At 38.7% G+C, this 24410-nt stretch overlaps 1 protein-coding gene across 2 annotated transcripts; it reads left to right on the top strand.

Annotated features, from left to right (window-relative positions):
- Positions 1 to 24134, top strand: LOC113988495 (transient receptor potential cation channel subfamily V member 6-like). 2 transcript variants are annotated; one of them, XM_027722155.2, is made up of 15 exons: positions 1 to 480; positions 9966 to 10063; positions 10441 to 10563; positions 11128 to 11268; positions 11807 to 11905; positions 12103 to 12278; positions 13146 to 13292; positions 15263 to 15301; positions 15807 to 15893; positions 17531 to 17607; positions 17790 to 17955; positions 18240 to 18306; positions 18894 to 19162; positions 19904 to 20010; positions 21512 to 24134. In XM_027722155.2, the coding sequence occupies exons 1-15, from the start codon at positions 350 to 352 to the stop codon at positions 21783 to 21785; spliced, it is 2001 nt and encodes a 666-aa protein (XP_027577956.2). In that variant the 5' UTR covers positions 1 to 349; the 3' UTR covers positions 21786 to 24134. The 2 variants fall into 2 exon arrangements, with proteins under 2 accessions (XP_027577956.2, XP_027577955.2); XM_027722154.2 differs by having other exon boundaries at positions 15263 to 15475.
- The last annotated feature ends 276 nt before the right edge of the window (positions 24135 to 24410 follow it).

Below are 24410 nucleotides of genomic sequence, written 5' to 3'. Positions count from 1 at the left end.
AGAAGCCTAGGACTTTGATGCTATATGAATTCTTCAGTGCTGTACAGGGTCTTTTTGAGCGGTAGGCTGCTGGTGAGCTACTTCTAAATCAGACACACCTTTGGGTTGGGCTATTTTGGAAACTAAGTAATTGATGAGGTTCAAGGTATGGTCTACTAGGAACAAGTGATTTTATTTTGTGTTTTTACATGTACTTTGATCAGCTGATGCAGTTGACAGACAGTCTCCTCTGTAAGTAAGCGACCAGGGCTGGAGGAGTGGTGACCTGTAGTGAGCCTTTCTTGACTTTTTTCCAAGTGGGCATTGCTGGCTTTCAGGCAGCTAGGCAACAGAGGAAAAGGGACCTGATATGGGGGTACCTTTATTCGGGGAGAACAATCCCTTCTACTCCCGGATCTGGAATGGACTAAGTCAGAAGTTGCAAGGCAAAAAATCCTGGGATAAACATCTGGATGAAATCTACTTACTCCAGCAGAAAAGGTACAGTGTATTTTAGCCTTCTTGTCTTCCCTTTCTTCTGCTGCTCGATCCCTGTGGCTGATACTCACTATTTCCCCTCAGGCTTTTCTGCCAGCAGATAAACTTTAAACAACCCTGGAGCACTTTTCTCTATCAGATTTCTCCTTTCAAGGTGGAATGCTTCTGGAGTGCCAATCTTATCTGCTTTCACGGGTAGATTTACTAGGTCGAAATTAAATTACCCTGAGTGCAGGACTTCAGTCACAAATTAATACTGTGTACTCTTGTCTTTCCTGCTTCATTGGTAAAGCTCACCAGAAAATTCATGAAGGTTTGTTTTTAACTATTATTATTATAATTATTATTATCATTACCATTATTATTATTATTATTATTAAGACTGTGTATGATGTATATGCTACAGTCAGTTGAAATAGCAGAGAGTTTTTTTGTGAGGATTCTGCTTTCTGTCTCTTTAAATGTTGCCCTTACTGTGGGATAGAGCAGACCTAATATTGTCCAACATTCTGGTGGTCAGTCACCTCCTTAGCTGGACTGCTGTTTCTCACCCCTGTGACATCGGTGTCAACATGTACAGTGACTCCTCTTAGAGCTTATGTTATCCAGAAGACTGCTTGTGTCTTCCCATGTGAGTACTGAATCAAGGCTGTTTTTCACTGCTGTGCAGAGTTGCTCCCTCCACCCACAGAAATGGAGGACTCTTCATGGAAATACAGCTGTATCTGGTTTTCATTGTTCCCTGTCATTTCTACATGCACAAATGCTGCATTACTCAAATAACAAATTGCTTCCAGTTGCTCATAAAATCTTTTTTTTCCTTCTGCACAAAACTCTGAACATCTCTGGGGGCAAAAAGATATTTATCTATGCATGTGTATATGTATACACACATATATGAATAGAAATAAGCAGGATAGCAGCTTAAGAGGGACAAAGGTACGTTTTTGTCTGTAGGGAAAGAACTTAGATATATCATCATCTAACTTCTGACCAAGTAAAAAAGCATGTTCAAGTTCACTTCAGAGCAGTAGGACTTAAACACACTTAAAATGGGAGGGGCAATGGGAACAATAGTATTTCCATGGAATGCTGAAGTGTTTACACTCATGAAAACCATCACAAGTAACTGAAAAATAAGTTCTCAGCAGATTCTGTAATATCCAAATGAGTACAAAACAGAAGTCTAAATATATTTAAAGTATTAAATCAATTATATTGTTATATTAATTCCATACTAACACTTAATATCAATTAATAATAAATATTGGTAATATAAAAATATTTTGTAGTTATGACATTATCTTCACATTTTTAAGTCAAAGAGATGTGGAAGGAAGATGTGCTGATCTCTATCTAACCTCCCACTTGAAGCTGAACTACTGCCAGCAACAGATCACATTGCTTAAGTCATGTTTAGCTCAGTCTTGAAAGCCTCCTAGGCCAGAGATTCTGCTGTAGCTCCAGGTACCTGTTATGGTGTTGTAGTATCCTCCTAGAGGAAAAGGATTTTTTCTCAAATATTCAACATGAACCTCCAAGATCATAACTTGATACTCTAGTCCCTTTTTTATCATTGGCAATTACCAAGAAGGGTTTGGCCCCTTTCATTTTGGTGCTCCCTTTCACATAGGCTGCTGTTAGATTGCCATTTGACCCTCTCTTTGCTCATTACTCCTCACTAGTCATGTGCTGCACAGGCCCATGAACATATTGTGTGTTGCTACTGATAGAGGAAAACAGAAAAACCTGTAAGGCATATAAACTCATCTTCATAAACTTGTCTTAAATCACTATAGTGCAATCCCAGTGGTCCCCACAGTTCCCTTTTCTGTGTTTTTTTTATAAAGGCCTGTGTAAGAACACATGTAATGCATACAATATCACTGTCTGTGAAATCAGGGTTGTATGGGGACACAGTTGTTCTTTTTCCATTCTAGGTCTATATGTTTCCTACAGCTTACAACTAACACAAATAAGTTTTCTGCTATTTGGTCAGAAATTACGTGGTGCCAGTGGAAACTCTTTTCCTAAACAGGGACAGGACAAATTCTTCCTCTTATTATCCTACTCTTCCCTTCTTGTCCCCAGAGATGCTCAGAGTGTCAGGAGAATGAAAATGAACATTTTGCAGAGGACTTAATTCAGTTTTATTGCTTTTGCATTTTTGGTTATGTACAGATAGAAAAACACAACAGGAAGACCTTGTGTGGTGACTTGTGTATGAGGACTACTCTTTCAAAACCTCTGCTTTTGTGGAAAAACTGTTGAACACCAAGACGGCTTTTGCTACATCCTGTCATTTTGTGGTGTGGAACTGCAGTATTGTGGCTTCAGCTTGAGTTCTTAGTCATAATAGTGCTGGAATACATAGAGCAATTAGCAGAGATTAAATTCTACTATTGTTTTATTGAAAGCCAGTGGTAAATGTGTTACTATTTAACTGATATTCTCTCTGATTGCACACAGAAAGTCTGCAAGAGAAGAACAGTGTTTATTTCTGTCCTACAACTGGTGATAATACCTGAAAGCTAACTTTGGTAGTTGTCACCCTCACTGGAATTGCTATTCATTCTCTTTCTTCATGTGAAACAATTCTTTGAACCTTACTAGGAGTAGATCTGAGCATTTTCCAGAGAGAGGGATTAATACTGCAATGTATAACATTTCCCAAAGGAAAAACCAGGGTCAGGAAATGTGATACAATCTCCTAATATTAAAGAGGAGTTTGAGTTTATTTGGCCTTTATCTGCTGGTTTCTTTCTGTTGAAGACTCTCCTTTTTTAACAACCTGTAGCTCAGTGTGGAATCCCAGGGACAGTGGTCACATCTCCTATGTCCTTTCTAGAATTATCTTTGGAAGCAAACTCTGGGATCTATATAACCTAGAGCATATAAGCATAAATCCTCAACAAAATTCATAATGATGGGAAACAAAGAGATAAATACTTATGAAATTTTGGGCCTAGTAGAGGTGAAGAATCACATGCCTGTCACAGTGTAATAGATCTTCTGGAAACTATGAGAACCATTGTTTTATTTTTTTTTTTTTAGTCCAGGGCAAGAGGTTCTAAGGAAATGTGAACAAATTTCTTCTACCATGTAATTTTAGAAATCCACCATATGAGAATTGCACTGTTCATAAAAAATAACTAATAAATAAAATTATGTTATATTTTTCTTTCTACTATTTCCTCTGTCTATAACTCTGATAAATAATCTCTTCTCTCTGTGTTTCTTCTCTCTCACAGCGGCTGCTTAGGGATTAGTGGCCTTCATGTGGTGCTCTGAGGCTTAGTTTTTCTAATGACAATAAAATGGTTAACTTGTGTGGTACACTTGAAAAAAAAAACAAACCCAAAACACTCAAAATATTTTTACATATTAATTAAGTATAGAAATTTGTGCTATGAGAAATAATACACTAGAGGTTCTTGGAATAATTTGCATAACTTGCAGAGATGGTCATTCCAAAGATACCACAATATAAACTTTAAATCCCCTTTACTTTCCAAATTTTTTAGCCTCACAGACATATTAGCAAGCTGCTTTGCTTACCCTGAAAACAAACATGGCACAGATAAAAAAGTAGCTCAGTCTAATGCTAGTAAACTGAGTTGCTTAAGAGTTGTACAGGGACACTGAGATTCTTCAGCTTCTAGACAAATCTTTCTCAACCTGGTAGTGAATGAGATGTCACCATAGATTTGCTGTTCAGTTGTACAAACAACATTACTGAGTTTTCAGCCCACAATTAACATAGGATTGTCCTGTCTTAAAATCCGCTATGCCTGTCAGTATTAATCAGATCCTTTGCTGCCGAAGGTGACAGCGAAATAAAATTGGCAGCTTCCAGTTCCACCACTTCATTTATAATATGTTTCAATAGCAGTGCTTCTGAGTAGTCAAGATGCAAAGAACAATCTATTGGAAACTCCTTCACTGGATGTAAAATAAAGTCAAAAGCAACAGTGACAGCATTTCTGGTCTTTTCTTTGGCTGTTACAACTTCATCGTAATGGCAACTTTGAGCCTAATAATGGAAAACAAGCCTCCTTGATTTCGCAGGTGTAAAGGTCTGTCAGAGCTCATGTTTCCCCAGCAATGCACAGACATACACACATCCCACCTCAGTGCCTAAGACATGGTTCAGGCTCATTGGTTTAGGAAGTTATTTGACTTCTTAAACTTGGCTATAGGTTTCCTTGTGAAGAAGTAAATGTGAAATTTGTACCCAGAGGAAAAAAAATCCATCCCAAACTACAAAGCTGTTAGAGAAAATGATTAGACATAGGGTAAGGAACATAATCTATAATAAAACTGCAAGAAAATCCGTATTGAAGTGGGTTAGAAGTTTTGATGCAGAATGCATCAAAAGATGCTTCAGAGATCACAAATGCTTCAGAGAACATTTTTTTTAATGACTTAGTGATATTAAATAACAACTAAAACATTCTGAACTGTTAATCCAGTTCTAGCATGAGAATGGTCTCAGATGCAGAATTAGGAAAAAAAAAAAGAAGAGAAGTTAACAGAAGGAGAATGCCCTGCTGGAAATGACTGACCAAGATTTCTATTGCTTAGTGTGGTAGGTAGTTAAATATCTGAAGGGATAAGAATTCCCTATCAGTTTCTTGTCTAGTATCATTGGCAATTATTAACCTGTTTAATTTATTTCCAGAGAATCTCTATTTACTCTCAGCTGAAAGGTCTTTGACAGACACTGGCAAGAGGTTCCAGTTAATTTGCTGAGTCTTGCTGTTAGTGCTGAAGAAATGTGCTGACCCTGTTGATTGTCCAAGCCCCTGTTATCTGTCTTCTTTTCACTTCATGCAATTGCTTCCTAACTCATTCTTCGCCATCTTGTGAGATGATTGCTTGGATCCCTCTCACCTGGTTAGCTTCCTCTGTGCTCTCCTCTGCTCCCCTGAAGTCTTCCACATATTTACATGCACATGCTAGTAGAAGGAAGGGAGAAGATGAATCTCCTCTGGCAATTTCATAATGCGTTGTTGAGCACTGATATTTTGAGCACCACAACAGGGAAAGAAGAGAAAGCTAAAGTAATATCCTGCTGATGAATTTATAACTTAGATAGAAATAATTGCTTTAGAACCTCAGTAACTGGCTATCTATGGGGATAAAGCATGAAGATAGAAGCAAACTTGAACTAGAGCAAGCAATAGGAAAATTCTATACAGTGAGTGACTGAAGGTTTAGAATCTGAGAAGGGAAGAATAGACAGAGGTGCTTCATTGCCCCTCTGATGAGTTCAGTCTTGAAATAGAAGCTTACAATTGATTGTTGTCCGGACAGTTCACATTGTTAATATATTTCCTTGTTTTAAAAGAATAACCATATAAATCCCAATTCTTTTTATAACAGAGTTAAGACTTATGGACTAGTCCTTGCATTTTCTATCTCTCCATAAGTGTAATGAGCAGGATGCACTCCAAAAGAAGTGCTTAAGAAGCTGTAAACCCAAAAGGGTACATATTACCATCAGAAAGTGCTCATGAAATCTTTAACCTTGTTTAAAACTGTATTACAGTACTCCCTCAGTCAGAATCTGACCTACATTTTATCTTCTCTTTGTTTCACAATGGATTTGCAGGTGTTCCTGATTTTATTCTCACCTATATTGGAAAAACACTTCCTGAGCACATAATTGAATAATCCATGAAGAAAACTGAACAATAGTAACACATGATCAAGGCTTACTAAGTACCTCAACATAGATACATTCCTTAGCTCAGTAAGAAGAACCCAGGAACACATCCAGGTGGATACTGCTGTGGTTTTCGTTGCCCATCAGAACTTACCTTGCAACTGTGCTTATCCTAAACTGATCCTGTAAGACAACATCCATACTGTCTAATGTTACAAACCTAACTTATCTGGCTAAATTAGGAGCTCAATATCTATTGATTCCATACCTGCTGAAGGGAACACACAGGATTAGAACAGGAGTTTAACTAAGATGTGCTGAATTATCTTCTCAAGGTGCCTAGATATGTCTCTGCTGAATAATTCTCTGAAAGCCACCTTCTCCATCCACTGGTTTGATGGTTCCTTATGGAAACTAAGCATCTACTGTAGGCAGCTCTGTTAAGAGACTAAGTTACAGATTTTGCCGTCTGCTGCTTTGACACACAGGAAGTCGAGTTTTAAAATGTAAAATTCATGCTGCACTTGACCAGTCAGGAAGAAAGTTGGTTAAATATACAGAAATTAAATAACTGAAAATGTTTTGAAGATTCTCAATTCAGGCGACTTTGCGTAATTTTTTATATTAGTGAATTTGCTTCACCTAGTTTTTGACATTTATATACTCAGTACTTTGCTTTAATATATTAAAAATTAGTTGATAATTAGAATGGTATGTTTTAAATGGGAGTAAAATGTTTCCCCAATTATGAGACAGAAAATTAAATGAGAGTAAAAGCATATGCTATAAATATGTAACTCATGAACCTTTGAGATGTTACAGGCAGTGTGCCATGACATTTACTAACATTTCTCCGTTCTTCTTCTGGCTTGATCTTTGGCCTGAGAACTCTGGCTTTTTAAACCCAGTTGGAGGTTGCTACAATAAGAAGAAATGTTTGACAATTTTGCTTTGAGTTTCCAAGAGAGTATAGTATTTATTGTGTCTTCTTCGTAGCAATATTTTAATTTAATTAGTTGTTTACAAGGACTTTGGTAATTTTTGTGAGAAAGGTATTGTGTTTGTGTCCTCCTACATTGTCTCTTGCCCAATCCTTCCTCCTCTGTGAGGTCATCTGAGGGATAAAGGCCTACCCAATAAAGCATCAACATATTAATTGTAGCTTTGTTTATACTATTGAAACCCCACCTCTTTTCCACTTCCTGCCTCTGAAAGTTACATTTTCCAGGAATACAGAGTCTTTTTCAGCCAAAATAGTGGCAGAGGTGGCAAGCTGACTTCACTAATACTTGATCTTACGACTTCTACTCAGAGTGCCTCTTTATTTAATTCCTATTTGTCTGATCCTAGATGCAATCTTCTCATCAAATCATCTTGTCATTAGCTACTAATGCACTGACGCATGAGTAAGCTATAGAAGGAACACTTCCTTAAGCAGCAAGGCTAAGAGTTTGGAGGACACAAAAATATCTCAGAATGGCTGCTTAATTTTTGAGGATGGTTCTTTATATCTTATTCTCCTCTACTCTTCAGAGTTTTTCTAGTCTACTTTCTAGAGCGTTTGGTGACAGGAAATGCTCCTTTTGTGGAATGATAAATATAATAAACCAATGATATATCGGTTATGATTTTATTACTTGTAGCCTGTGCCCATTAATATACACTACTTTAAATTATTCCTATTTATCTGTGTAATTCTGGTACTTCTCTTTGTTTTGTTTTATCTCCCAAGTTTTCTCCAGTGTGTATAGTGTCTTTCCACTATAAAGGAGTGCAGAACTCTCACATTTCAAGTGGATTAAATCCAGAGATAATGGCACATAAAAAAAAATTGCTTCAGGGTTTTGTTATTCATAACAGAATAATTTAAAGCAAGAAATATATATTCCTGTAAGCCACAGAATTTACATTGCCTGTTTTCCTATCATTTTATTGTTAAATTTTCCTATACTCAAGATGTACAAATTGTAAGAAATCATTTTTTGCAATGAGCCATTTATATTCTCTCTGTCTCTGATGTGAATTTTCTTGTAGTTTATAGTAGAGTTATATTCGTTGGTAATGTATTCTCACATCAGTGTTATCATGTAATGCAAAACACCTATTGCTTTATAGGGTTTATTTACCCTATAAACCCTATCCCCAAAATCTTGTAACTAAATAATACCAGCACATACAGAACATCACAAGCAGAAAGCATTGACTGTGTCTTTAGATTTGACCAACATATTTGTCCCATGTGCTTTTTTGGGTGTGTGTGTGTTTAACACACAGACTATTGGCAGTTGTTACACTATAGTAAAAGCACAGACTGAGTCTGGTAGAAAAATGAGGCCTGGTGTTCTTCATATCAGCTTGAATTTTTTTATTGTTCTACTGTAATCCTTAGACATCCCTGCATCACACATTACAGCTTGACCTAAGCTATGCTAGAAAATCAAGAACAAATTAAACATCTATACTAAAGTAAAGCAGAGGTGAGATAAAAAGCTCAAAATTTGCATTTGAACAGAGATCTGGATAAAACCAAAAAAGCAAAAAACCCTGCCCCAAAACATTTTCTTTTTGAATTAAAAGATAAACCTGAAGATATTCAAGGATTACAGAAATATTTACCCCAACTTAGGAGATTCTGTTCTAATTTTCTGTGATTTTTTGGTAGCCAACTTGTGGTTTTGAAAATTGGCAAAGCTTATTTGGATGCTGAGCAAGCATACATTGCAGGTAACTCTTTTCAGGTGCTTATACAAATTGATAAGAACAACACCCAAGCCTTCTCTTCTCCAGGCTAAACAGTTACAGTTCTCTTAGTCTTTCCTCATATGAGTGACGCTCTAGTCCCATAATCATCTTTGTGGCCTTTTGTTGAACTCTCTCCAGTAGCTCCATATGCTTTTTGTGCTGAAGATCCTAGGACCTGGACACAGAACTCTAAGGATGGCCTTGCCAGAGCTGAGTAGAGGGGGAGGATCACCTCCCTTGACCTGTTGTTTGCTTCCAAAGATTTTGCTGTAGTGAAGTTTGGTGGCTGTACTTGTAAATTCTTCATCAGCCCCAAAGGATATACTCAGATAACCCAGATCCTCATGGAAGATTCAAGGACATGCTTCAACTATAAGTGAACCACTCAGTCTGGAACTTGTTTGAGGGCATGCTCTTTCCCATGACATGCATAATTGCAGTTCTCAACATTTTCCTCAATTCTTTCAGCATCAGAGAAAAAACTAGCTAATAGCTAAGCTGTCAAATTTTTCTTCATGACTTTGTATAACGAGGAACTACATTTCAGAGCTCATTCTTTTAATTATATCATAGGAAGCATTGCTACAACACAAATGACATTCTTGTTTGTACCTTCTATGCCTTATGGGAGCAATTCAGATGACTTTTTTTAATTTATTGTGCTGTGTGAAATAACAACTGGCCTGTTCTGGCTCCTGAGATAACTAGTCTACCGGCAGGAGGTGCATCAATGACCCACCATTCACTATCTTCTATGCCTCAAAATGTGGGCTATACAAACCAGAAACATTTTGGTTATTCATTTCTCCTATCTTTCCCTCTGCTGCCACCATACGGTTCAGCCTCAGTAAGCCAAGAGATGAAGATCTCACCAGGTTTTTAGAATTACACTGCTCTGCTTTTGCCTGTTCTTTCTTTGTGCATTGAAAGAATACCTCAGACAGTAGATGTGCATTACCCATTTTTCCATGAAAATGTTCAAGATACATGCTGTCTCGACCAAAAGCCATGCTAGCTCTGGGAAGAGGCACCATGTGTTTGATTTTGTTTCTTACAAGCCTCTTTTTCTTGACTGCAGGATCTGGGAATCCCCACTCCTCCAGGCTGCCAAAGAGAATGACCTTCCAGCCATTAGGAAACTTCTCACTGACGGAACATGCGATATCTATCAGAGAGGTAATTCAGATTATTTGCAAAAAATGGGTTTCTGTGGAAGGCAAGAGCTCCCTACAATGAGTAGTTTGTTTTTTTGCTAAAACCTTTGCATTAGCATCCTGTGTCTGAAGCTTTGCAACAAAATGAGTTTTCTAACTTGGTGTACTCATTCACTTCAGTCCTGAGGTCTACCTGAATCAGGTACAAATACCTGATTTCTGCTCAGCTGTCGGATTTTGGTGAAGGACAGAGACTGTGCAATTATGCGACTGTACCAAGCAGTACTCAAGGGAGGACCTAGCACTCCCATAATTCTCCATCTCAATGAATTTATTTCTGCATTTGTCCCATACAGTTGAATGTCTAGATGACTCACATGCTTCTCCTACTGTTTCTAGGTGCAGTGGGGGAGACTGCCCTTCATGTAGCTGCTTTGTATGATAACTTGGAGGTGGCAGTGGCTCTGATGGAAGCAGCTCCTGAACTTGTCAATGAGAGGATGACATCAGAGCTCTATGAAGGTAACATTGCTGGGAATGCGGATGGACAGGATTCTCTGCAGGGGAAGAGAGGAAGTACTACCTGTACATTTAGGAAATTGGCTTATACTGTTCCAGGTTCAATATATTGCTAAACTGTTACATAGCAAAACCAATATACAAATGGAAGGTGGAGTTATATTAAATGCAAATACACACATGTGCAAAGGCCTTAACCACAGGTGGACCTGTTGGCTACTGTGAGATTGCAAGATTATGTATAGTTTGCTTCCCAGAAGAATGTGGCATGTCTTGTTTTTCCACAGAAAAAAATCTAGAAGGTGCATCCTGTTGAGGTTTTTCGGCAGGTTGTAAAGTCAATTTTCATGATTTCATAAAAAGATTTAAGTAGAATGGGACCTCTGGAAAAATCTGTCATACAACCCTCTGCACCCAACAGAGATAATTTCAAAGCTAATTCCTATAGTTGCTGTGGATGCAGTCCCAAAATCTTCCATTTACCACGACTGACATGTGAACTGTAGGCTACTGATCAGCCTGAAGTTACTTTCTTGGAAGACAAGGTTTTATTTCTGTGTCTTACAGGGCAGACAGCTCTCCACATTGCAGCAGCGAACCAGAACATCACTTTGGTGAAGGCTTTGCTTAAGAGAGGAGCCGATGCCAGCACAGCACAGGCCACTGGGCACTTCTTCAGGCGCAGCTCCCAGAGCCTTTTCTATTTTGGTACAGCCTCAACTTCTCCCCTTGTTGCTATAGGAGGGAACCAGCAGAGTGGTGAGGGGGTGTGAGGGAGGCTTACTTTAGTCCCCATCTAAACTGGGTAAGCAGAGGGTCCTATCTCGAAGTGTCATCAGACACACACTTTTTATCAAACAGTAAGACTTCATCTGAGTATGTAAATGTTACATAAATATAAATAATACACATTTTATATGTTTGCATGTATAAAAAAATATATATTGTATAAAAATTGTAATTTAATATCTTCCTACCAGTATATATTGCGAATTATTTGTCAACCTTCTTATGGAGGTAAACTCATGAAAAGAATACTTCATTCTTTTAGTGTTTTGTGGGGCAAGTCTTCTTTTCCTTTCTGAGTAGGATGAGGAGCGGTGCAGGAAATTTACAGGTTAACTAAAGTAATTCTTCCTTTCATATCCTCTGGCTTCATAGCATGGATAACTTTCCCTCAGCATGCTTCAACCTCTCCTACCTCCTGGGTTCTTAATGTTGTTTCTCCCCATTCCTTTCATTGCAGGAGAACATGTTTTATCATTTGCTGCCTGTGTGGGAAATGAGGAAATTGTACAGTTGCTCATTGAAAATGGAGCTGACATCAGAGCTCAAGATTCTCTGGGTATGTGCTCTGGGGCATACAGAGAATCTGGACATTTTAATTCAGACTTTGTCATTTGTGTACTCAAATATTTTTCTCTCACTACAAGCAAATGTGGAATGAGGGATGTGAGTAAAATAAAAGCCACCCGTCAATTCTCAGTCTTTGCAAAGGGCTGGGCTATTCCACAAAATTTATCTGGTCTGCTTTCTTCACAGGTAACACTGTTCTTCACATCCTAGTTCTCCAGCCTAATAAGACATTTGCCTGCCACATGTACAACCTGATTCTTTCCTATGACAAGAACAAAGAGGGATCAGGATCACTTGAACTGATTCCTAACAATGAGGGTCTTACTCCATTCAAACTGGCTGGAGTTGAGGGCAACACCGTGGTGAGTTTGTGTGACACTGGTACCTCCATACAAAAGAGCAATGGAGAACTTGAAATAACATCGTTCAGACCAAGGGAGCTTGTGCATGTTCTTAGTGGGTAAAAGATCGTAACAAGTACTTTTTTTTTTTGCTAAAAGTGTCATGTACAACCAGAAGACACTTTATAAAAAATTTCTTTATCTTAATGAAAGAAATGAGTGCTTAAAAATAGATATTTTTTACCCAATTTTTGAAGCATTTGAATTAAACAGGTATTAACAGAAAGATTCACCCCAAGTAATGTTTTGAAAGTCTCACTGAAATTGTTGTCTTTGTTGTCTAGAGTTCATTACCCTAAATGTGACATGTGGGAAATTTCTCTGGGTATACACAGGTATTTATTCACAGAAAAAATTGTATCATTTTAGGCAAAATCTCATCCTTCCCCTCAACAAAAAGACAAATGTGGTTAGTATTTCTTCTGTAGATCCAGTAAGGACAGGATCATTTCCCTTGTCACACCTCTTTTCTGAAAACTTGTAGAAGAGTATAAAAGAATTGTGTTTCTAATCAATATCTGAAATCTATTGTTAGGATGTATGACTGTGTCAAATAACTCTAGCAGTTTGATTAGAATTTAGAGTAAGACCACTCATCCTTTACCTCAAGCATGAGCTAATAACCAAATAGGAATCAGAAAAGTTCTTCCACTTCTTAATCTGCTGTGATTGAGAGATATGAGAACCACAGCAAGTACCTAGTTCAAGAAAAAATGTCATAATTAAGGGTTTTTAACAACTTTATTTGTTCTCATTGCAAATACACTCATTGCAAATGCATATACTTGAAAGCTTCTGATATCCTTGGCCCTCTTCTTGTCTCCTCAGATGTTTCAATACCTTATGCAGAAGAGGAAGCAGAATCTCTGGTCTTTTGGCCCCTTGACCACTGTGCTCTATGATATCACAGAGATTGACTCCTGGGCTGAAGATCAGTCCTTCCTTGAGCTCATTGTATCAACCAAGAAGAGAGAGGTACTGTGGGCACTGTGTGCTTTCTGTGTGCAGACCATGGTGATTACAAAAGGAGAAACATGATGAATTTGAAGGTTCAAGCTCTTTTATATGATCCATAGAGTAAGAACTTCATACCATGTGCTGCAGGGAATACAAGAAGTGTAGCAGTTTATTAATGGTCTGGCTACACCTGCGTCTGATGCTTTATATACAGTTTCTTCTGAGGTGTGAAACTTGTAGATTATGGAAGGAATTTAGTAGGAGCAAGCTACAGAAAAGGGTTACCTCTCATCAAACTCAAAGACATACTAAGTACCTGTAGAGTAGCTGTAGTAAGTGTCTTCCTACAACCGTGATTCTGGTTAACTCTCACAATACCCCTGTGAGACAGGACTATGCTCAGAAGTCCCAAATTGGAGTGCATTTTAAAACCACTCATTGTTATTATTCCTTTCATTTAATGACTGGTTATGACTCAAAACAAAGGGGGCAAATTACTCTAGGCTCAAAAACTTGTAAAGGGATTACTAAGACAAAAATAGCAGAGTGTAATGGCAAGCTTAGACAGATCTCCATAAGACTTTCAAGGTACACCACCCTGTCAGTTGTAGTCACCTTAAATAATCCTAATTGGACAGGAAATGAATCAGAAGACACTTCAATTAGGCCAATTCTACCCATCCTGTATTATTTCCATCTATCAAAATTTTAGTCAAACTTTTCTAACAGAAGTTTCAGCTTTTGGAGAGCTTTGTACAGTGTGGAGGAAGTCTATGAAGCTCTCATTTGCTTTTATGCAAAATAGTCTATGTTTCTATGGCTGATGATACATAGAGAAATTCAGGGAAGAGCAACCTTAGAGGTTGTTCACTTTAGAAGACTAAACCATAATCCTAGAAGAAAGCAGAATATTGTGCCTCTTCTTATCCCAAAACATGCGTATAGCGCAAAGGATAAGATGCCCCCTAGCATCAAGAGGTATAATGATTTCTTTATTTTCCAGAATGCTCCTAAAAATGTGCAATTGCAATTTTTTGATGTAGAACTAGTTATTCTTTTTTGCATTTGATATATGTTTGGCCCAAAATGTTTGCCGTCTCCTCTAGAAGAATGCTATGTGTTACCCCATGTTATACCCTCCCAGGGCATCTTTAACCCCCAGTCGGAAGCGATTTCTCTTGTATTAAGGGGAATGCATACACACAGAGGTACTAAGATATATTTTCTGATCCTTAAGTGAATGAAAAATAAAATAATAGAAGGGAACTAATCTACAGGAAGATTATAGTAAGCTTCAAACTTATATCATCCCTTTGAAAATGAAATTTACTTTCCTATGCAAAGAATTCTAGAATACTGATTTCTACAGAAAACTGAACACCTATAGGTACATTATCTCTCTCGTAGTGTGTGGGTCAAATTCATAAGTAAAGTGTAAAGTACCCTGTTTCTCCTACTTATTCTCTAAGTGTCAGTCTTCTAACAGAAGCTGAAGGTTTGACATAGATGATTCAATTAATTATCACTCAGACAATGTGATGCAGAAACCTAAAATGTAGTTCTTTTACGTAAGCCATAGGGTGTTGGACAAATACATCTATCTTCTGGGAAAATGTTGTGGTTTTCTTATCTTAAACATCTGATAAAAAATTTGTGTTCTACTACTAACAGGAATATTCTGTCATCCTCAGTTCCATGTTCCTACATAGATGACAAACTTATTCCAGTATCTAAAATGTTTTTCTTGTACTTCCCACTGGTACTCAAAAGCTGTTCTCTGCAGGATATATTTTTTACTTTTTTTCCAAAGCTCTGTATTGTCAAACTGTGTAAATCCAAACCTGCATTTTCAAAATAAATTCCACTTCGTAATTCTGAATAGCTTAGGTGAGAATAGCTTGTTAATACTCTCCCAGGAAACAGTGTGAATGATGCTTATTAAAAAAATGTACTTATGGCCATTAACTCCTTCTTTCTATCTTTCTCAGGCGCGCCAGATCTTGGACCTAACACCTGTGAAGGAGCTGGTGAGCCTGAAGTGGAATATGTATGGTCGTCCCTATTTCTGTTTCCTGGCTTTATTCTATATACTCTACATGGTCTGCTTCACTATGTGCTGCGTCTACCGACCTCTGAAACCCCGAACGGGCAACAAAACAAGCAGCAGAGACAATACAGTCTATGTCCAGAAAATGCTGCAGGTACTGTGACTGTAGGAGTCAGGGCCCCATAGGCAGCATTGGGCAATTCCCACATAACCTACTTAACTGGAAAGTTCAAGCCATTCCCAGTCCTCACATATTACAGCTGTCTTCGTACTCTCTTTCGGCCAGCTGACCACTGTCAGGGAGGAATACGAGGTGTGCTCTGTTCTCCATTGTGGAGCTGGGCTGGTTCCTGTGGCATTGCCAGGTCTAGTCATGTTTATTGTAGTAACAGTAGGCTGCCTTCATCCCCATCCTCTTTTTAAATTTACTTTCGCTTTCTTTAAAATTTAATTTTAATTTCCATTTACGTTTTTTTTTTACCCAGGAATCTTATGTGGCATATGAGGATGAGCTGAGGCTGGTGGGGGAGCTGATCACAGTCATTGGAGCTGTAGTAATTTTGGTCCTTGAGGTAAGAGAAATGGTGAGCTGCATAGTTTCAAGTTTTGTCAAGACAAATCCTGCTTATTATACAAACATGGATTTGTGCTCACTAGTTGGTAAGGGTATTTGCTTACTCTTAGGTATATGGCAATAGACATTGTCAACAGTATCTATTAGATGAGACAGAGACTTTGACAATGTCCTAGTAAGACTCCATGTGCCGAAGAAGCAATTAGAAGGACTGGTCATACTCTCAAATACTATATGCAGGGGAGTGCCACAGTTCCTGTTAGCACCATCCGTGGGTCCAGCTGACTCCCAGATGTTGCTTCATCCAGCTCCCCTAAATACTTATGTATTTAGGGGTGCTAGATGAAGTGAATTCTGTGTGTACACAGAAAAGTTTATATTTAATTGGAGATCATTTACTCTATGGACTTGTAACAGCAGCCTTTCTCAACCAGAGTTCTGAGGTGAACGTATTTAGTTGTTCTCCTTACTATGAACTCTCCAAAAAACAAAAAAAAAAAAAAGTGAAAGTTATTTAAATTAGAACAAACCTATTCCCCATGTGATTTTATTATAATATGAAATAGAAGACTGAAACTTGTATGAGAAAACTCAGAGGATGATGCCAAGAAGAACTGAAAATAAAACAGGTGGTGTAAGCAGCTTTCTGCCTATGGGGTACATTAGGCACGGCATCACCAGCCGGTCAAAAAAGGTGGTTGTTCCACTTTACTTTGCACTGATGCAACTCCACCTTGTGTATTATGTGCAGTTTTGGCCACCTCAATATAAAATAGACATTAAGCTACTAGAGAGTGTCCAAAGGAGGGCCATGGGGATGGTGAAAAGTCTGAAAGGGAAGCCTTATGAGGAGAGGCTGAGGTCACTTGGTCTGTTCAGTCTGGAGAAGAGGAGATTGAGGGGAGACCTCACTGGGGTCTTCAACATCCTCCTGAGGGGAAGCAGAGGGGTAAGTACAGATCTCTTCACTCTCAAGATGAATGACAGGACTCGAGGAAACAGCATGAAGCTGAGTCAGGGGAGGTTTAGATTAGATGTTAGGAAAAAGTTTTTCACCCAGAGGGTGGTTGGGCACTGGAACAGGCTCCCGAGGGAAGAGGTCACAGCACCAAGCCTTTCTGAGTTCAAGAAGAGTTTAGACAACACTCTCAAGCACATGCTGTGACTCTTGGGGATGTCCTGTAAAGGGCTAAGAGCTGGAGTTGATGACCCTTGTGGGTCCCTTCCAACCCAGGATATTTTACGACTCTATGTTCCAGAAGGACAATTCCATCTTCCTATGTTTGGTCAGGACCCTGCGGCTAGGCTGCAGCTTACACAGTGTGAATAATAACAAACTCCTTTGATTCCCCTAGAAGATCTTTTTTATCTCCATTATTGGGGCACGGCACCTCTCTGTGACATGTCTCTCAATGTGCCCAAGCATTGATGGGGCACAGCAACCTCTGTCTCATCCCAAGAAGGGCCCACCAGCCTCAACCATTATGATTTTAAAGTAACAAAGAAATCAATCTGTTAACCATCAAAAAAGGCAGATGCAGCTGTCCCCAGGAACCTCTGAATGTATGTGGTTACCATGACATTTAGTGATATGATGGAATCTGAGTCCTAAAGTTAATAGGATGTCTCTCTTAGATCCCAGATATCCTTAGAGTTGGAGCAGCGAAATACTTTGGACAAACAATCCTAGGAGGTCCTTTCCACATAATTGTGTAAGTACAGCACTTTTTAAGTCCAATAAATATATTTTCTCCCATTTCCCCCACTGCTGTCTTTTGCCGGATGAGTCACTTTCTCCATTCTTTTAGAGTATTCCTTTTCTTGATTTATTTCTCTTACTGGCTCAACTGAATCTTCCTCCACTGAACTTTTTTTCACTGTCTCTTCTTTGCAGCATCACATATGCTTGCATGATTCTGGTAACCATGGTGATGCGTCTCACCAGCACCACTGGAGAGGTGGTGCCCATGTCCTTTGCCCTGGTGCTAGGATGGTGCAATGTCATGTACTTCGCACGAGGCTTCCAGATGCTCGGACCTTTTACCATCATGATCCAGAAGGTATAAGACACAAACAAATACAGACTTTTTACACACATCCTGACACCTCTTTTAGGATAGGAAGAACTGTAAGAATACTTTTTCTCTCTCAGGACTAGAATTAATGGCAAATGGGCAAGTTCTTGTCTGCACAGATGGTTTAGGACTTTCACATTCTCTCTTTGGTTCAGAAGTTTCCTTTAATCCACTCATGGTCTTAGAATCTGGGAAAATGTTTACATAGGGTTACACTGCGACTTGGTGGGACAGTTGGGCCTTATGGTGGCTCTGTTTTTTCTCTGCAGATGATATTTGGAGATCTTATGCGCTTTTGCTGGCTCATGGCTGTGGTGATATTAGGCTTTGCATCAGGTGAGTCTACAAAAGAAAAACAGCAATATGTTACCCCTGACAACTGCTTTGGTATGAATTAAGAGTGTAGATTTTGATTTAATCTCTGGTTGCCCTCTGAAAAGCTGGCAAAGGTGGTGATGATATATAGCTTCTATTTCTCTAAGTGTGGTCACTTTCCCAGTACTGATTTCTGTTCTCATGAGTTTGGTTTTCAATTCTTGCTCCTTCCAGGGTAATAGAAATAGGATAATTCAGATAATTCCACATATGTGTAAGTCCAGGTTTAAAAACATACTGCATTTCTGATACTTGTCTGTGGAAAATGAGATTAACACACATAGCTTTATTATATCCTTGAGGAAGTTAAGTTCACTATTTTGAGAATAAATAAACAATCAAAGTAATTTTGGGTCATTTTATAGTAGAAACCAGTGATTCTATAGAGGGATTTGTCCTTGCTGGGTTCTGTACTAGCATAGAAACACATGCAGCTCCTTCCCGGGCCACTTTATGTTGTCACAATCTCCTACAGGACCCTGTTGTTTCTCTTGGAATGTGATTCCTGTTGTTAAACTCTCTCTTTTTCCCTCATTGCTCTCCTCTAGCTTTTTACATCATCTTCCAGACAGAGAATCCTGAAAACCTTGGGCAGTTCTACAACTATCCCATGTCCTTGTTCACCACTTTTGAGCTGTTCCTCACTATCATTGATGGCCCTGCAAACTATGATGTGGACCTGCCCTTTATGTACAGCGTGGTATACTTTGCTTTTGCCATCATTGCTGCCCTCCTTATGCTCAACTTGTTAATTGCCATGATGGGTGATACCCACTGGAGAGTGGCCCATGAGCAGGATGAGCTCTGGAGAGCCCAGGTAATCTAGTTAAGGTTGGCATTCCTACCTTATTTCAAATAACAGCTAGAAACCCATCAAAGCCTCTCTTGTGCATTCTGTGTCTCCCTAGCTGTTTGTTCCCTGCATGCAGAATCTCTTATTAAATAGAATTAAAGTGGTGTCTTTTTTTACAAATAACACTTCTGTGTAACTGAGTTAAATTATAATTATAGGGATTGACCGAGGGGGGATAGAACGCAAGGTAATGATTGCATGAGGGTCAGTGATGTCTTAAGATCTAATAAGAGAAGTTGGCCTGACTCTCTTGCTCATAAGGCAAAAAAATTCAATCATTTCTATAGGTAATCAACAGGAAATCCATTTCCTAGTACTCTTCTGTGAGAAAGCAATTAGTCAAATGGTTAAATGTAGTCATGTGGCCACATTGGTAAGTTGTGATGAGTTAATGTGGGTATAGATACTGTCCTCTTCTCTAGCTTGCAAATTGATTATCCTACTCATTGTCATCAATTATAAAAGAAAAGAAATTTAACACTGTTTAAAGGCCACCGTTGCTTCCACAAAACATGGCACAGTTAGACCTAAAATAGTGATTGCCCTATAATAAATGGAGCATTGACTCTACTATTTTTTTCATTACATAAGGAGCTGGTAATGAAGTATGATTTGGGTCAGTGCTCACAAAACTGATAATTTTGAGAGAGAATCTGATTTTTTTCTAGTTCGTTTAAGTTCTTTCTTTTTTTTTTCATTCCAAAGGTTGTCGCTACTACTGTCATGCTGGAGCGGAAACTGCCAAGGTGTCTCTGGCCTCGCTCGGGAATCTGTGGGCGGGAATATGGGTTAGGGGACCGATGGTACCTCAGGTGAGTTCTCTTCTAGTGTGTGCATGTGAGGATCTAAGAAGAAGAATCCAATGTATGGGTGTTAATAAAGAGCCTTTCCAGTGGCCTGGGGAGGAGTGTTCGGAGAGCTTTCCTTACAGAATACAGATCCCAATCTGTTTTCTGTCTGTGACTGGTAGGCAAGCACTGTTCCCCTCAGAAAGCTCTGCTGTGCATTTTCTTCTGAAATTTGATGATGTTTTCTTATCCAGTAGTTACATGGACAGACCCCAGAAACTGCATGAGTTGCAAGGCCTGCATTTTTCTTTCAAACTTACTATAATGAGTATCACAAAACTTCACTGCTGTGCTTGGTTGGCTGACCCTATCCATTAGATACATGAAATGGCAGAGTTAATCTATTAGGCATTCAACAGCAATGAACTACTCTACAAATGATTCAAAATCAGAACTGTAATAATTAGAGTTAAGATTTTTTTCTCATGTGAACCTAGTAACTATATCGTATTTTGCAACAACTACATCAGATGACAAGTCTTATGTCTAGGATTTTGGATTAGGCACTGAACTAACAAAATATCTGTAGTCTAGATAAAACTAAATTCCTCATTATTCTTTATTTTAATCAATATTTATGACAGATAAGAAATGATTTACCTTATGGGCATGTGTCTTTTCTAACTGCACCATCTTTTGCTGGTAAAGCCAGAAGGGGGAGTGGCGGCTGTATAAATCATAGAATAATAGGATATTCTGAGTTGGAAGGGACCCACAAGGATCATCACAGTCCAACTCCTGGCCCTGCACAAAACTTTTGCAATTTTTGACAGAGAATCGAGCCTTGTAGATTTTCAGGTTTACTAGAAAGAACAAGCAGACCTAAAATGGTACCAGTATGCAACACCTTCAGATCAAGATGCAGAATAAAACAATGAATTGCAAGAGCAATTATGCACTGGATGATATGAGAAAAGAGTGTTGCTGTGAACTAGTTCTGTCAAATTACATGTATGTTCATTGTATGTAGCATGAGACAGTATTTCAGAAGACAGCTTATAAGTAATGTAGAGAAGGGTTGGTGGGAGTGGAGCAGTTAAATAAAAGTGCATTAAAGAATAAGGGTCATCCTTATGTCTGACAGCCATGGAGTATTAGAGGAGGAAAGTCAAGAACAGAGGAAATAGATGAATATATGCCTATACACAAAGAATCTGGAACTAGACTCAGGTGGGTTAAGTCTTCAAATTGCTTACAGCTGGCATAATGGAAAGGGCAAATCATGATTGGGAAATAAGTTAAAGGACAAGAAACCATGGGCAGACCAAGGTACTGAAGTCAATGATGTGGATAAATGTCTAGGAGATAACTGTACTAGCAGCCCCTAGCACCCTGCCTATAATCAGTTTTCTGTTTCTGTGCAGATTTTCTGGAAGATCAGCATGCCTGTTTTTGTGGAGGGGTTTTGTGGATAAACTGGTACTTTTCCACATTGTTCAGTTTACGTTTTTTAATCCTCTTACAGAGTTGAAGACAGGGTTGATCCCAACAAACACAAGATGATGCGGTACACGGAAGCATTTAAGGCTCAGGATAGGGATAACTATGACAAAGGTTCAGAAAAGCTGGAAATCAATAGAGACATCCTGTACAAGAAGGAATTTTCTGCTCTGTCATTGTCACGAAGCACATCCAGAACTAGTTCTCACCGTGGATGGGAGATCCTGAGGCGCAACACTTTCCGCCAACTTTGTGGAGAGGTTGGTCATGCCACGGAAGAGGAGGTCTATGATGTCTAAGAAGCCTCTATTTTTACTCCACAAGATGAATCCCTTTTGCAACAGTTGTCTTCTATAGCTGTTCATACACTCCCCAGCATGCTACACACATTCATCAGCCTTGAAGAACTCAACTGGTGAAGATTTCATGAGCAGTTCATGGCATCTATGCTATGATATGTGAATGCAGTCTTTTCTCTCCTACTTATAAGTGCCTCTGCAGTTGCACTGATATTTGCACCAAGCTGGTGGGCTTGTTGAGCTATATAATGCAAATGAGCAAGAGAAACCAGCAATGAGATTTCATCCATTTATGAAGAAGTGATCAGTAAGCCCTCTTCCAGATTGTTACATGCAGTATAATCTATCTCCCCAGTTTCACAAAATCACAGTGCTCTCATAGCAAAGAACGATGACTGAAGTTCTGGTTTATAATTTGGTACAGAGTTGGAAAAAGACCAACAACCAAACCCTGTAACTGAGCTCAGGAATAAAGGTAGTTGTTGATACTGTGATGATTAAAAAGGACTGTAAATACTCAGCTGGAATTCAGGGCCTGACAGATTTTGGCCTCTGAAGAAAGGCAGTCTCTGTTAACTGCATTTTCAACATTGCTATCTTAGCAGGACTGTTATCATTTTGGTTTGTGTTGCTTGTTTGGGTTCTTTATTGGTGATGGGGTTTTTTGCTTGTTTCTTTGTTTTTGTCACATGAATGCACTTTAAGCTTTTGAAAAGAAGAGATAGCTATTCCTGAGAGGATTCTGAAGTGGGAACTTCTTTTCCTATGTAGAGCATGTATGACCTGGTTAGGTGACTTTCAGCAGTGTGAAATTTCAGCAGAGATATTTATCTCCCAAGTGAACTAAAGCTGGTCTTTTGTTTCCTGTGGAAGAGTAGGTTTCTGAATCATAACTCCCTGACTTATAACTGAGACATCAAGGTTGGGTAGTGAACTCTCTATAACACAGAAAGAAACGGTGAGGAAATGTTGGATAGATGAATAATAGCTATTGCAGAGGCAGTTCAGAAGCTGGTGTGTGCGCTTGCTCTCCATCTCTCTGAAAGTCTAAAACTATCCAATGAACAACTGAGTCACCCACACTGTTCCCTTCCAGGCATGACACTGTGCCAGTCTGTCAATTTATCTTCTGCCTAAGGACACTTTAAGAAAAATGAAGAAATGTAAGAAATGATCCAAGAAATGGACAGTCATTTCAGGTTCTTTTGTATTCTCAGGAGTGCGGAGTTTCATTCCAGTAGCAGAAGTTAAGAAGAAAGCAATCCATGGTCTTTACATTTCCTTCCAACAGGGCTAGTAACAGCAACCTTGTTTTTTAAGAAATCAAGGACTATTACCTAATACTAGACTTTGAGCCAAATCATTACGCGATAATCAAAGAAGATAATGAAAAAGCTGAATCCAGTGGATTTCTAATCGTATTGAAATATCAAACATCTCCTCTCTTGCAGGTGCTGTGACGAGTATAATGATCTTACAATTATGTATATTTATTTAAATATCCTCTTTCTCTTACTTGAATGTGTACTTTTTTTTGTGCTGCAATGGAAGACTGACAGAAGACTGTCCCTCTGGAATTCAACTGTATACTTTTGAGTTGACTCTTTTTATTGAATTGAAGCTATTGCCTAGTCTTGGTCACTTAAGTCCTTTGGCATTTATACTGCTGGTCTGTGGACATGGAATTGATGTAGCCAATTAACCAGAACTGTGTACTGTTGCTCTGATTTTAGATTAATTTTTTTTCATAGTAAATTAGAAATAATAAGAAGGGGAAGACTGATGATTTCTCCATCCTCCCCCTGCCCCCAAGTATAGTAGACTTTTTACTAGTTTGAAAACCACAGAAATACAATAGAGATGGAGCCACATATTGTCATTTCTACAAAAGAACTCATCTTTGTGACATAATAGTAATAATAATAAGGGTAGCTTGAAGTACAAGATGTGTAAGCCCTGGTTCTGATTTTGTGTTCTTCTTCATTGCTATAAACAATGAGAAATTTGATCTTAGAAATTAAAACAACATTTTGACATTGCAGGAGGCAGAACAAAATTCATTTACCAATGCTAGGCCTTTCATGATTTCTGTATCTGCTCTCCATAAAAAGAAAAGAAAAAATCCAGTAGCAGATTTTTTAAGGAGGTACCTTCTCTTGTAAAATTACATTCCGCGACAGTTAGCTTTCAAGCTCCTTTCACAGAACCCATGCATATAACAGCATCAGAACTGTGTGATTTATTTTCTGTCTTTGGAGTTGCCTAATGCAAATAAGATAGAGAATCGTACAATCACAAAATAGTTTGGGTTGGAAGGGACCTTTAAAGGTCATGTAGTCCAGAAACTGAGGAGGGACATCTTCAACTGAGTCAGGTTGCTCAGAACCCTGTCCAACCCGACCTTGAATGTTTCCAGAGGTGGGGCATCCACCACCTCTCTGGGAAACCTGTTTCAGTATTTCACCATCCACACTGTAAAAAATTTCTTACTGGCTCCTATTGATATTTGACTTCCAGTTTCCTGACATGACTTGCATATTAAAAAAAAAAATCCTAGAAAAAGACCTTATACAAAAAGGGGACAGAATATTTTACGAATAGGAAATTGATTCCTCAGTCTTTTGT

The sequence above is a fragment of the Pipra filicauda genome, unplaced genomic scaffold (genome assembly GCF_003945595.2).
Source record: "Pipra filicauda isolate LSUMZ 115617 unplaced genomic scaffold, ASM394559v2 scaffold234_size1211729_pilon, whole genome shotgun sequence".
Lineage (NCBI taxonomy): Eukaryota > Metazoa > Chordata > Aves > Passeriformes > Pipridae > Pipra > Pipra filicauda.
This window is presented reverse-complemented; position numbering and strand designations above follow the sequence as displayed.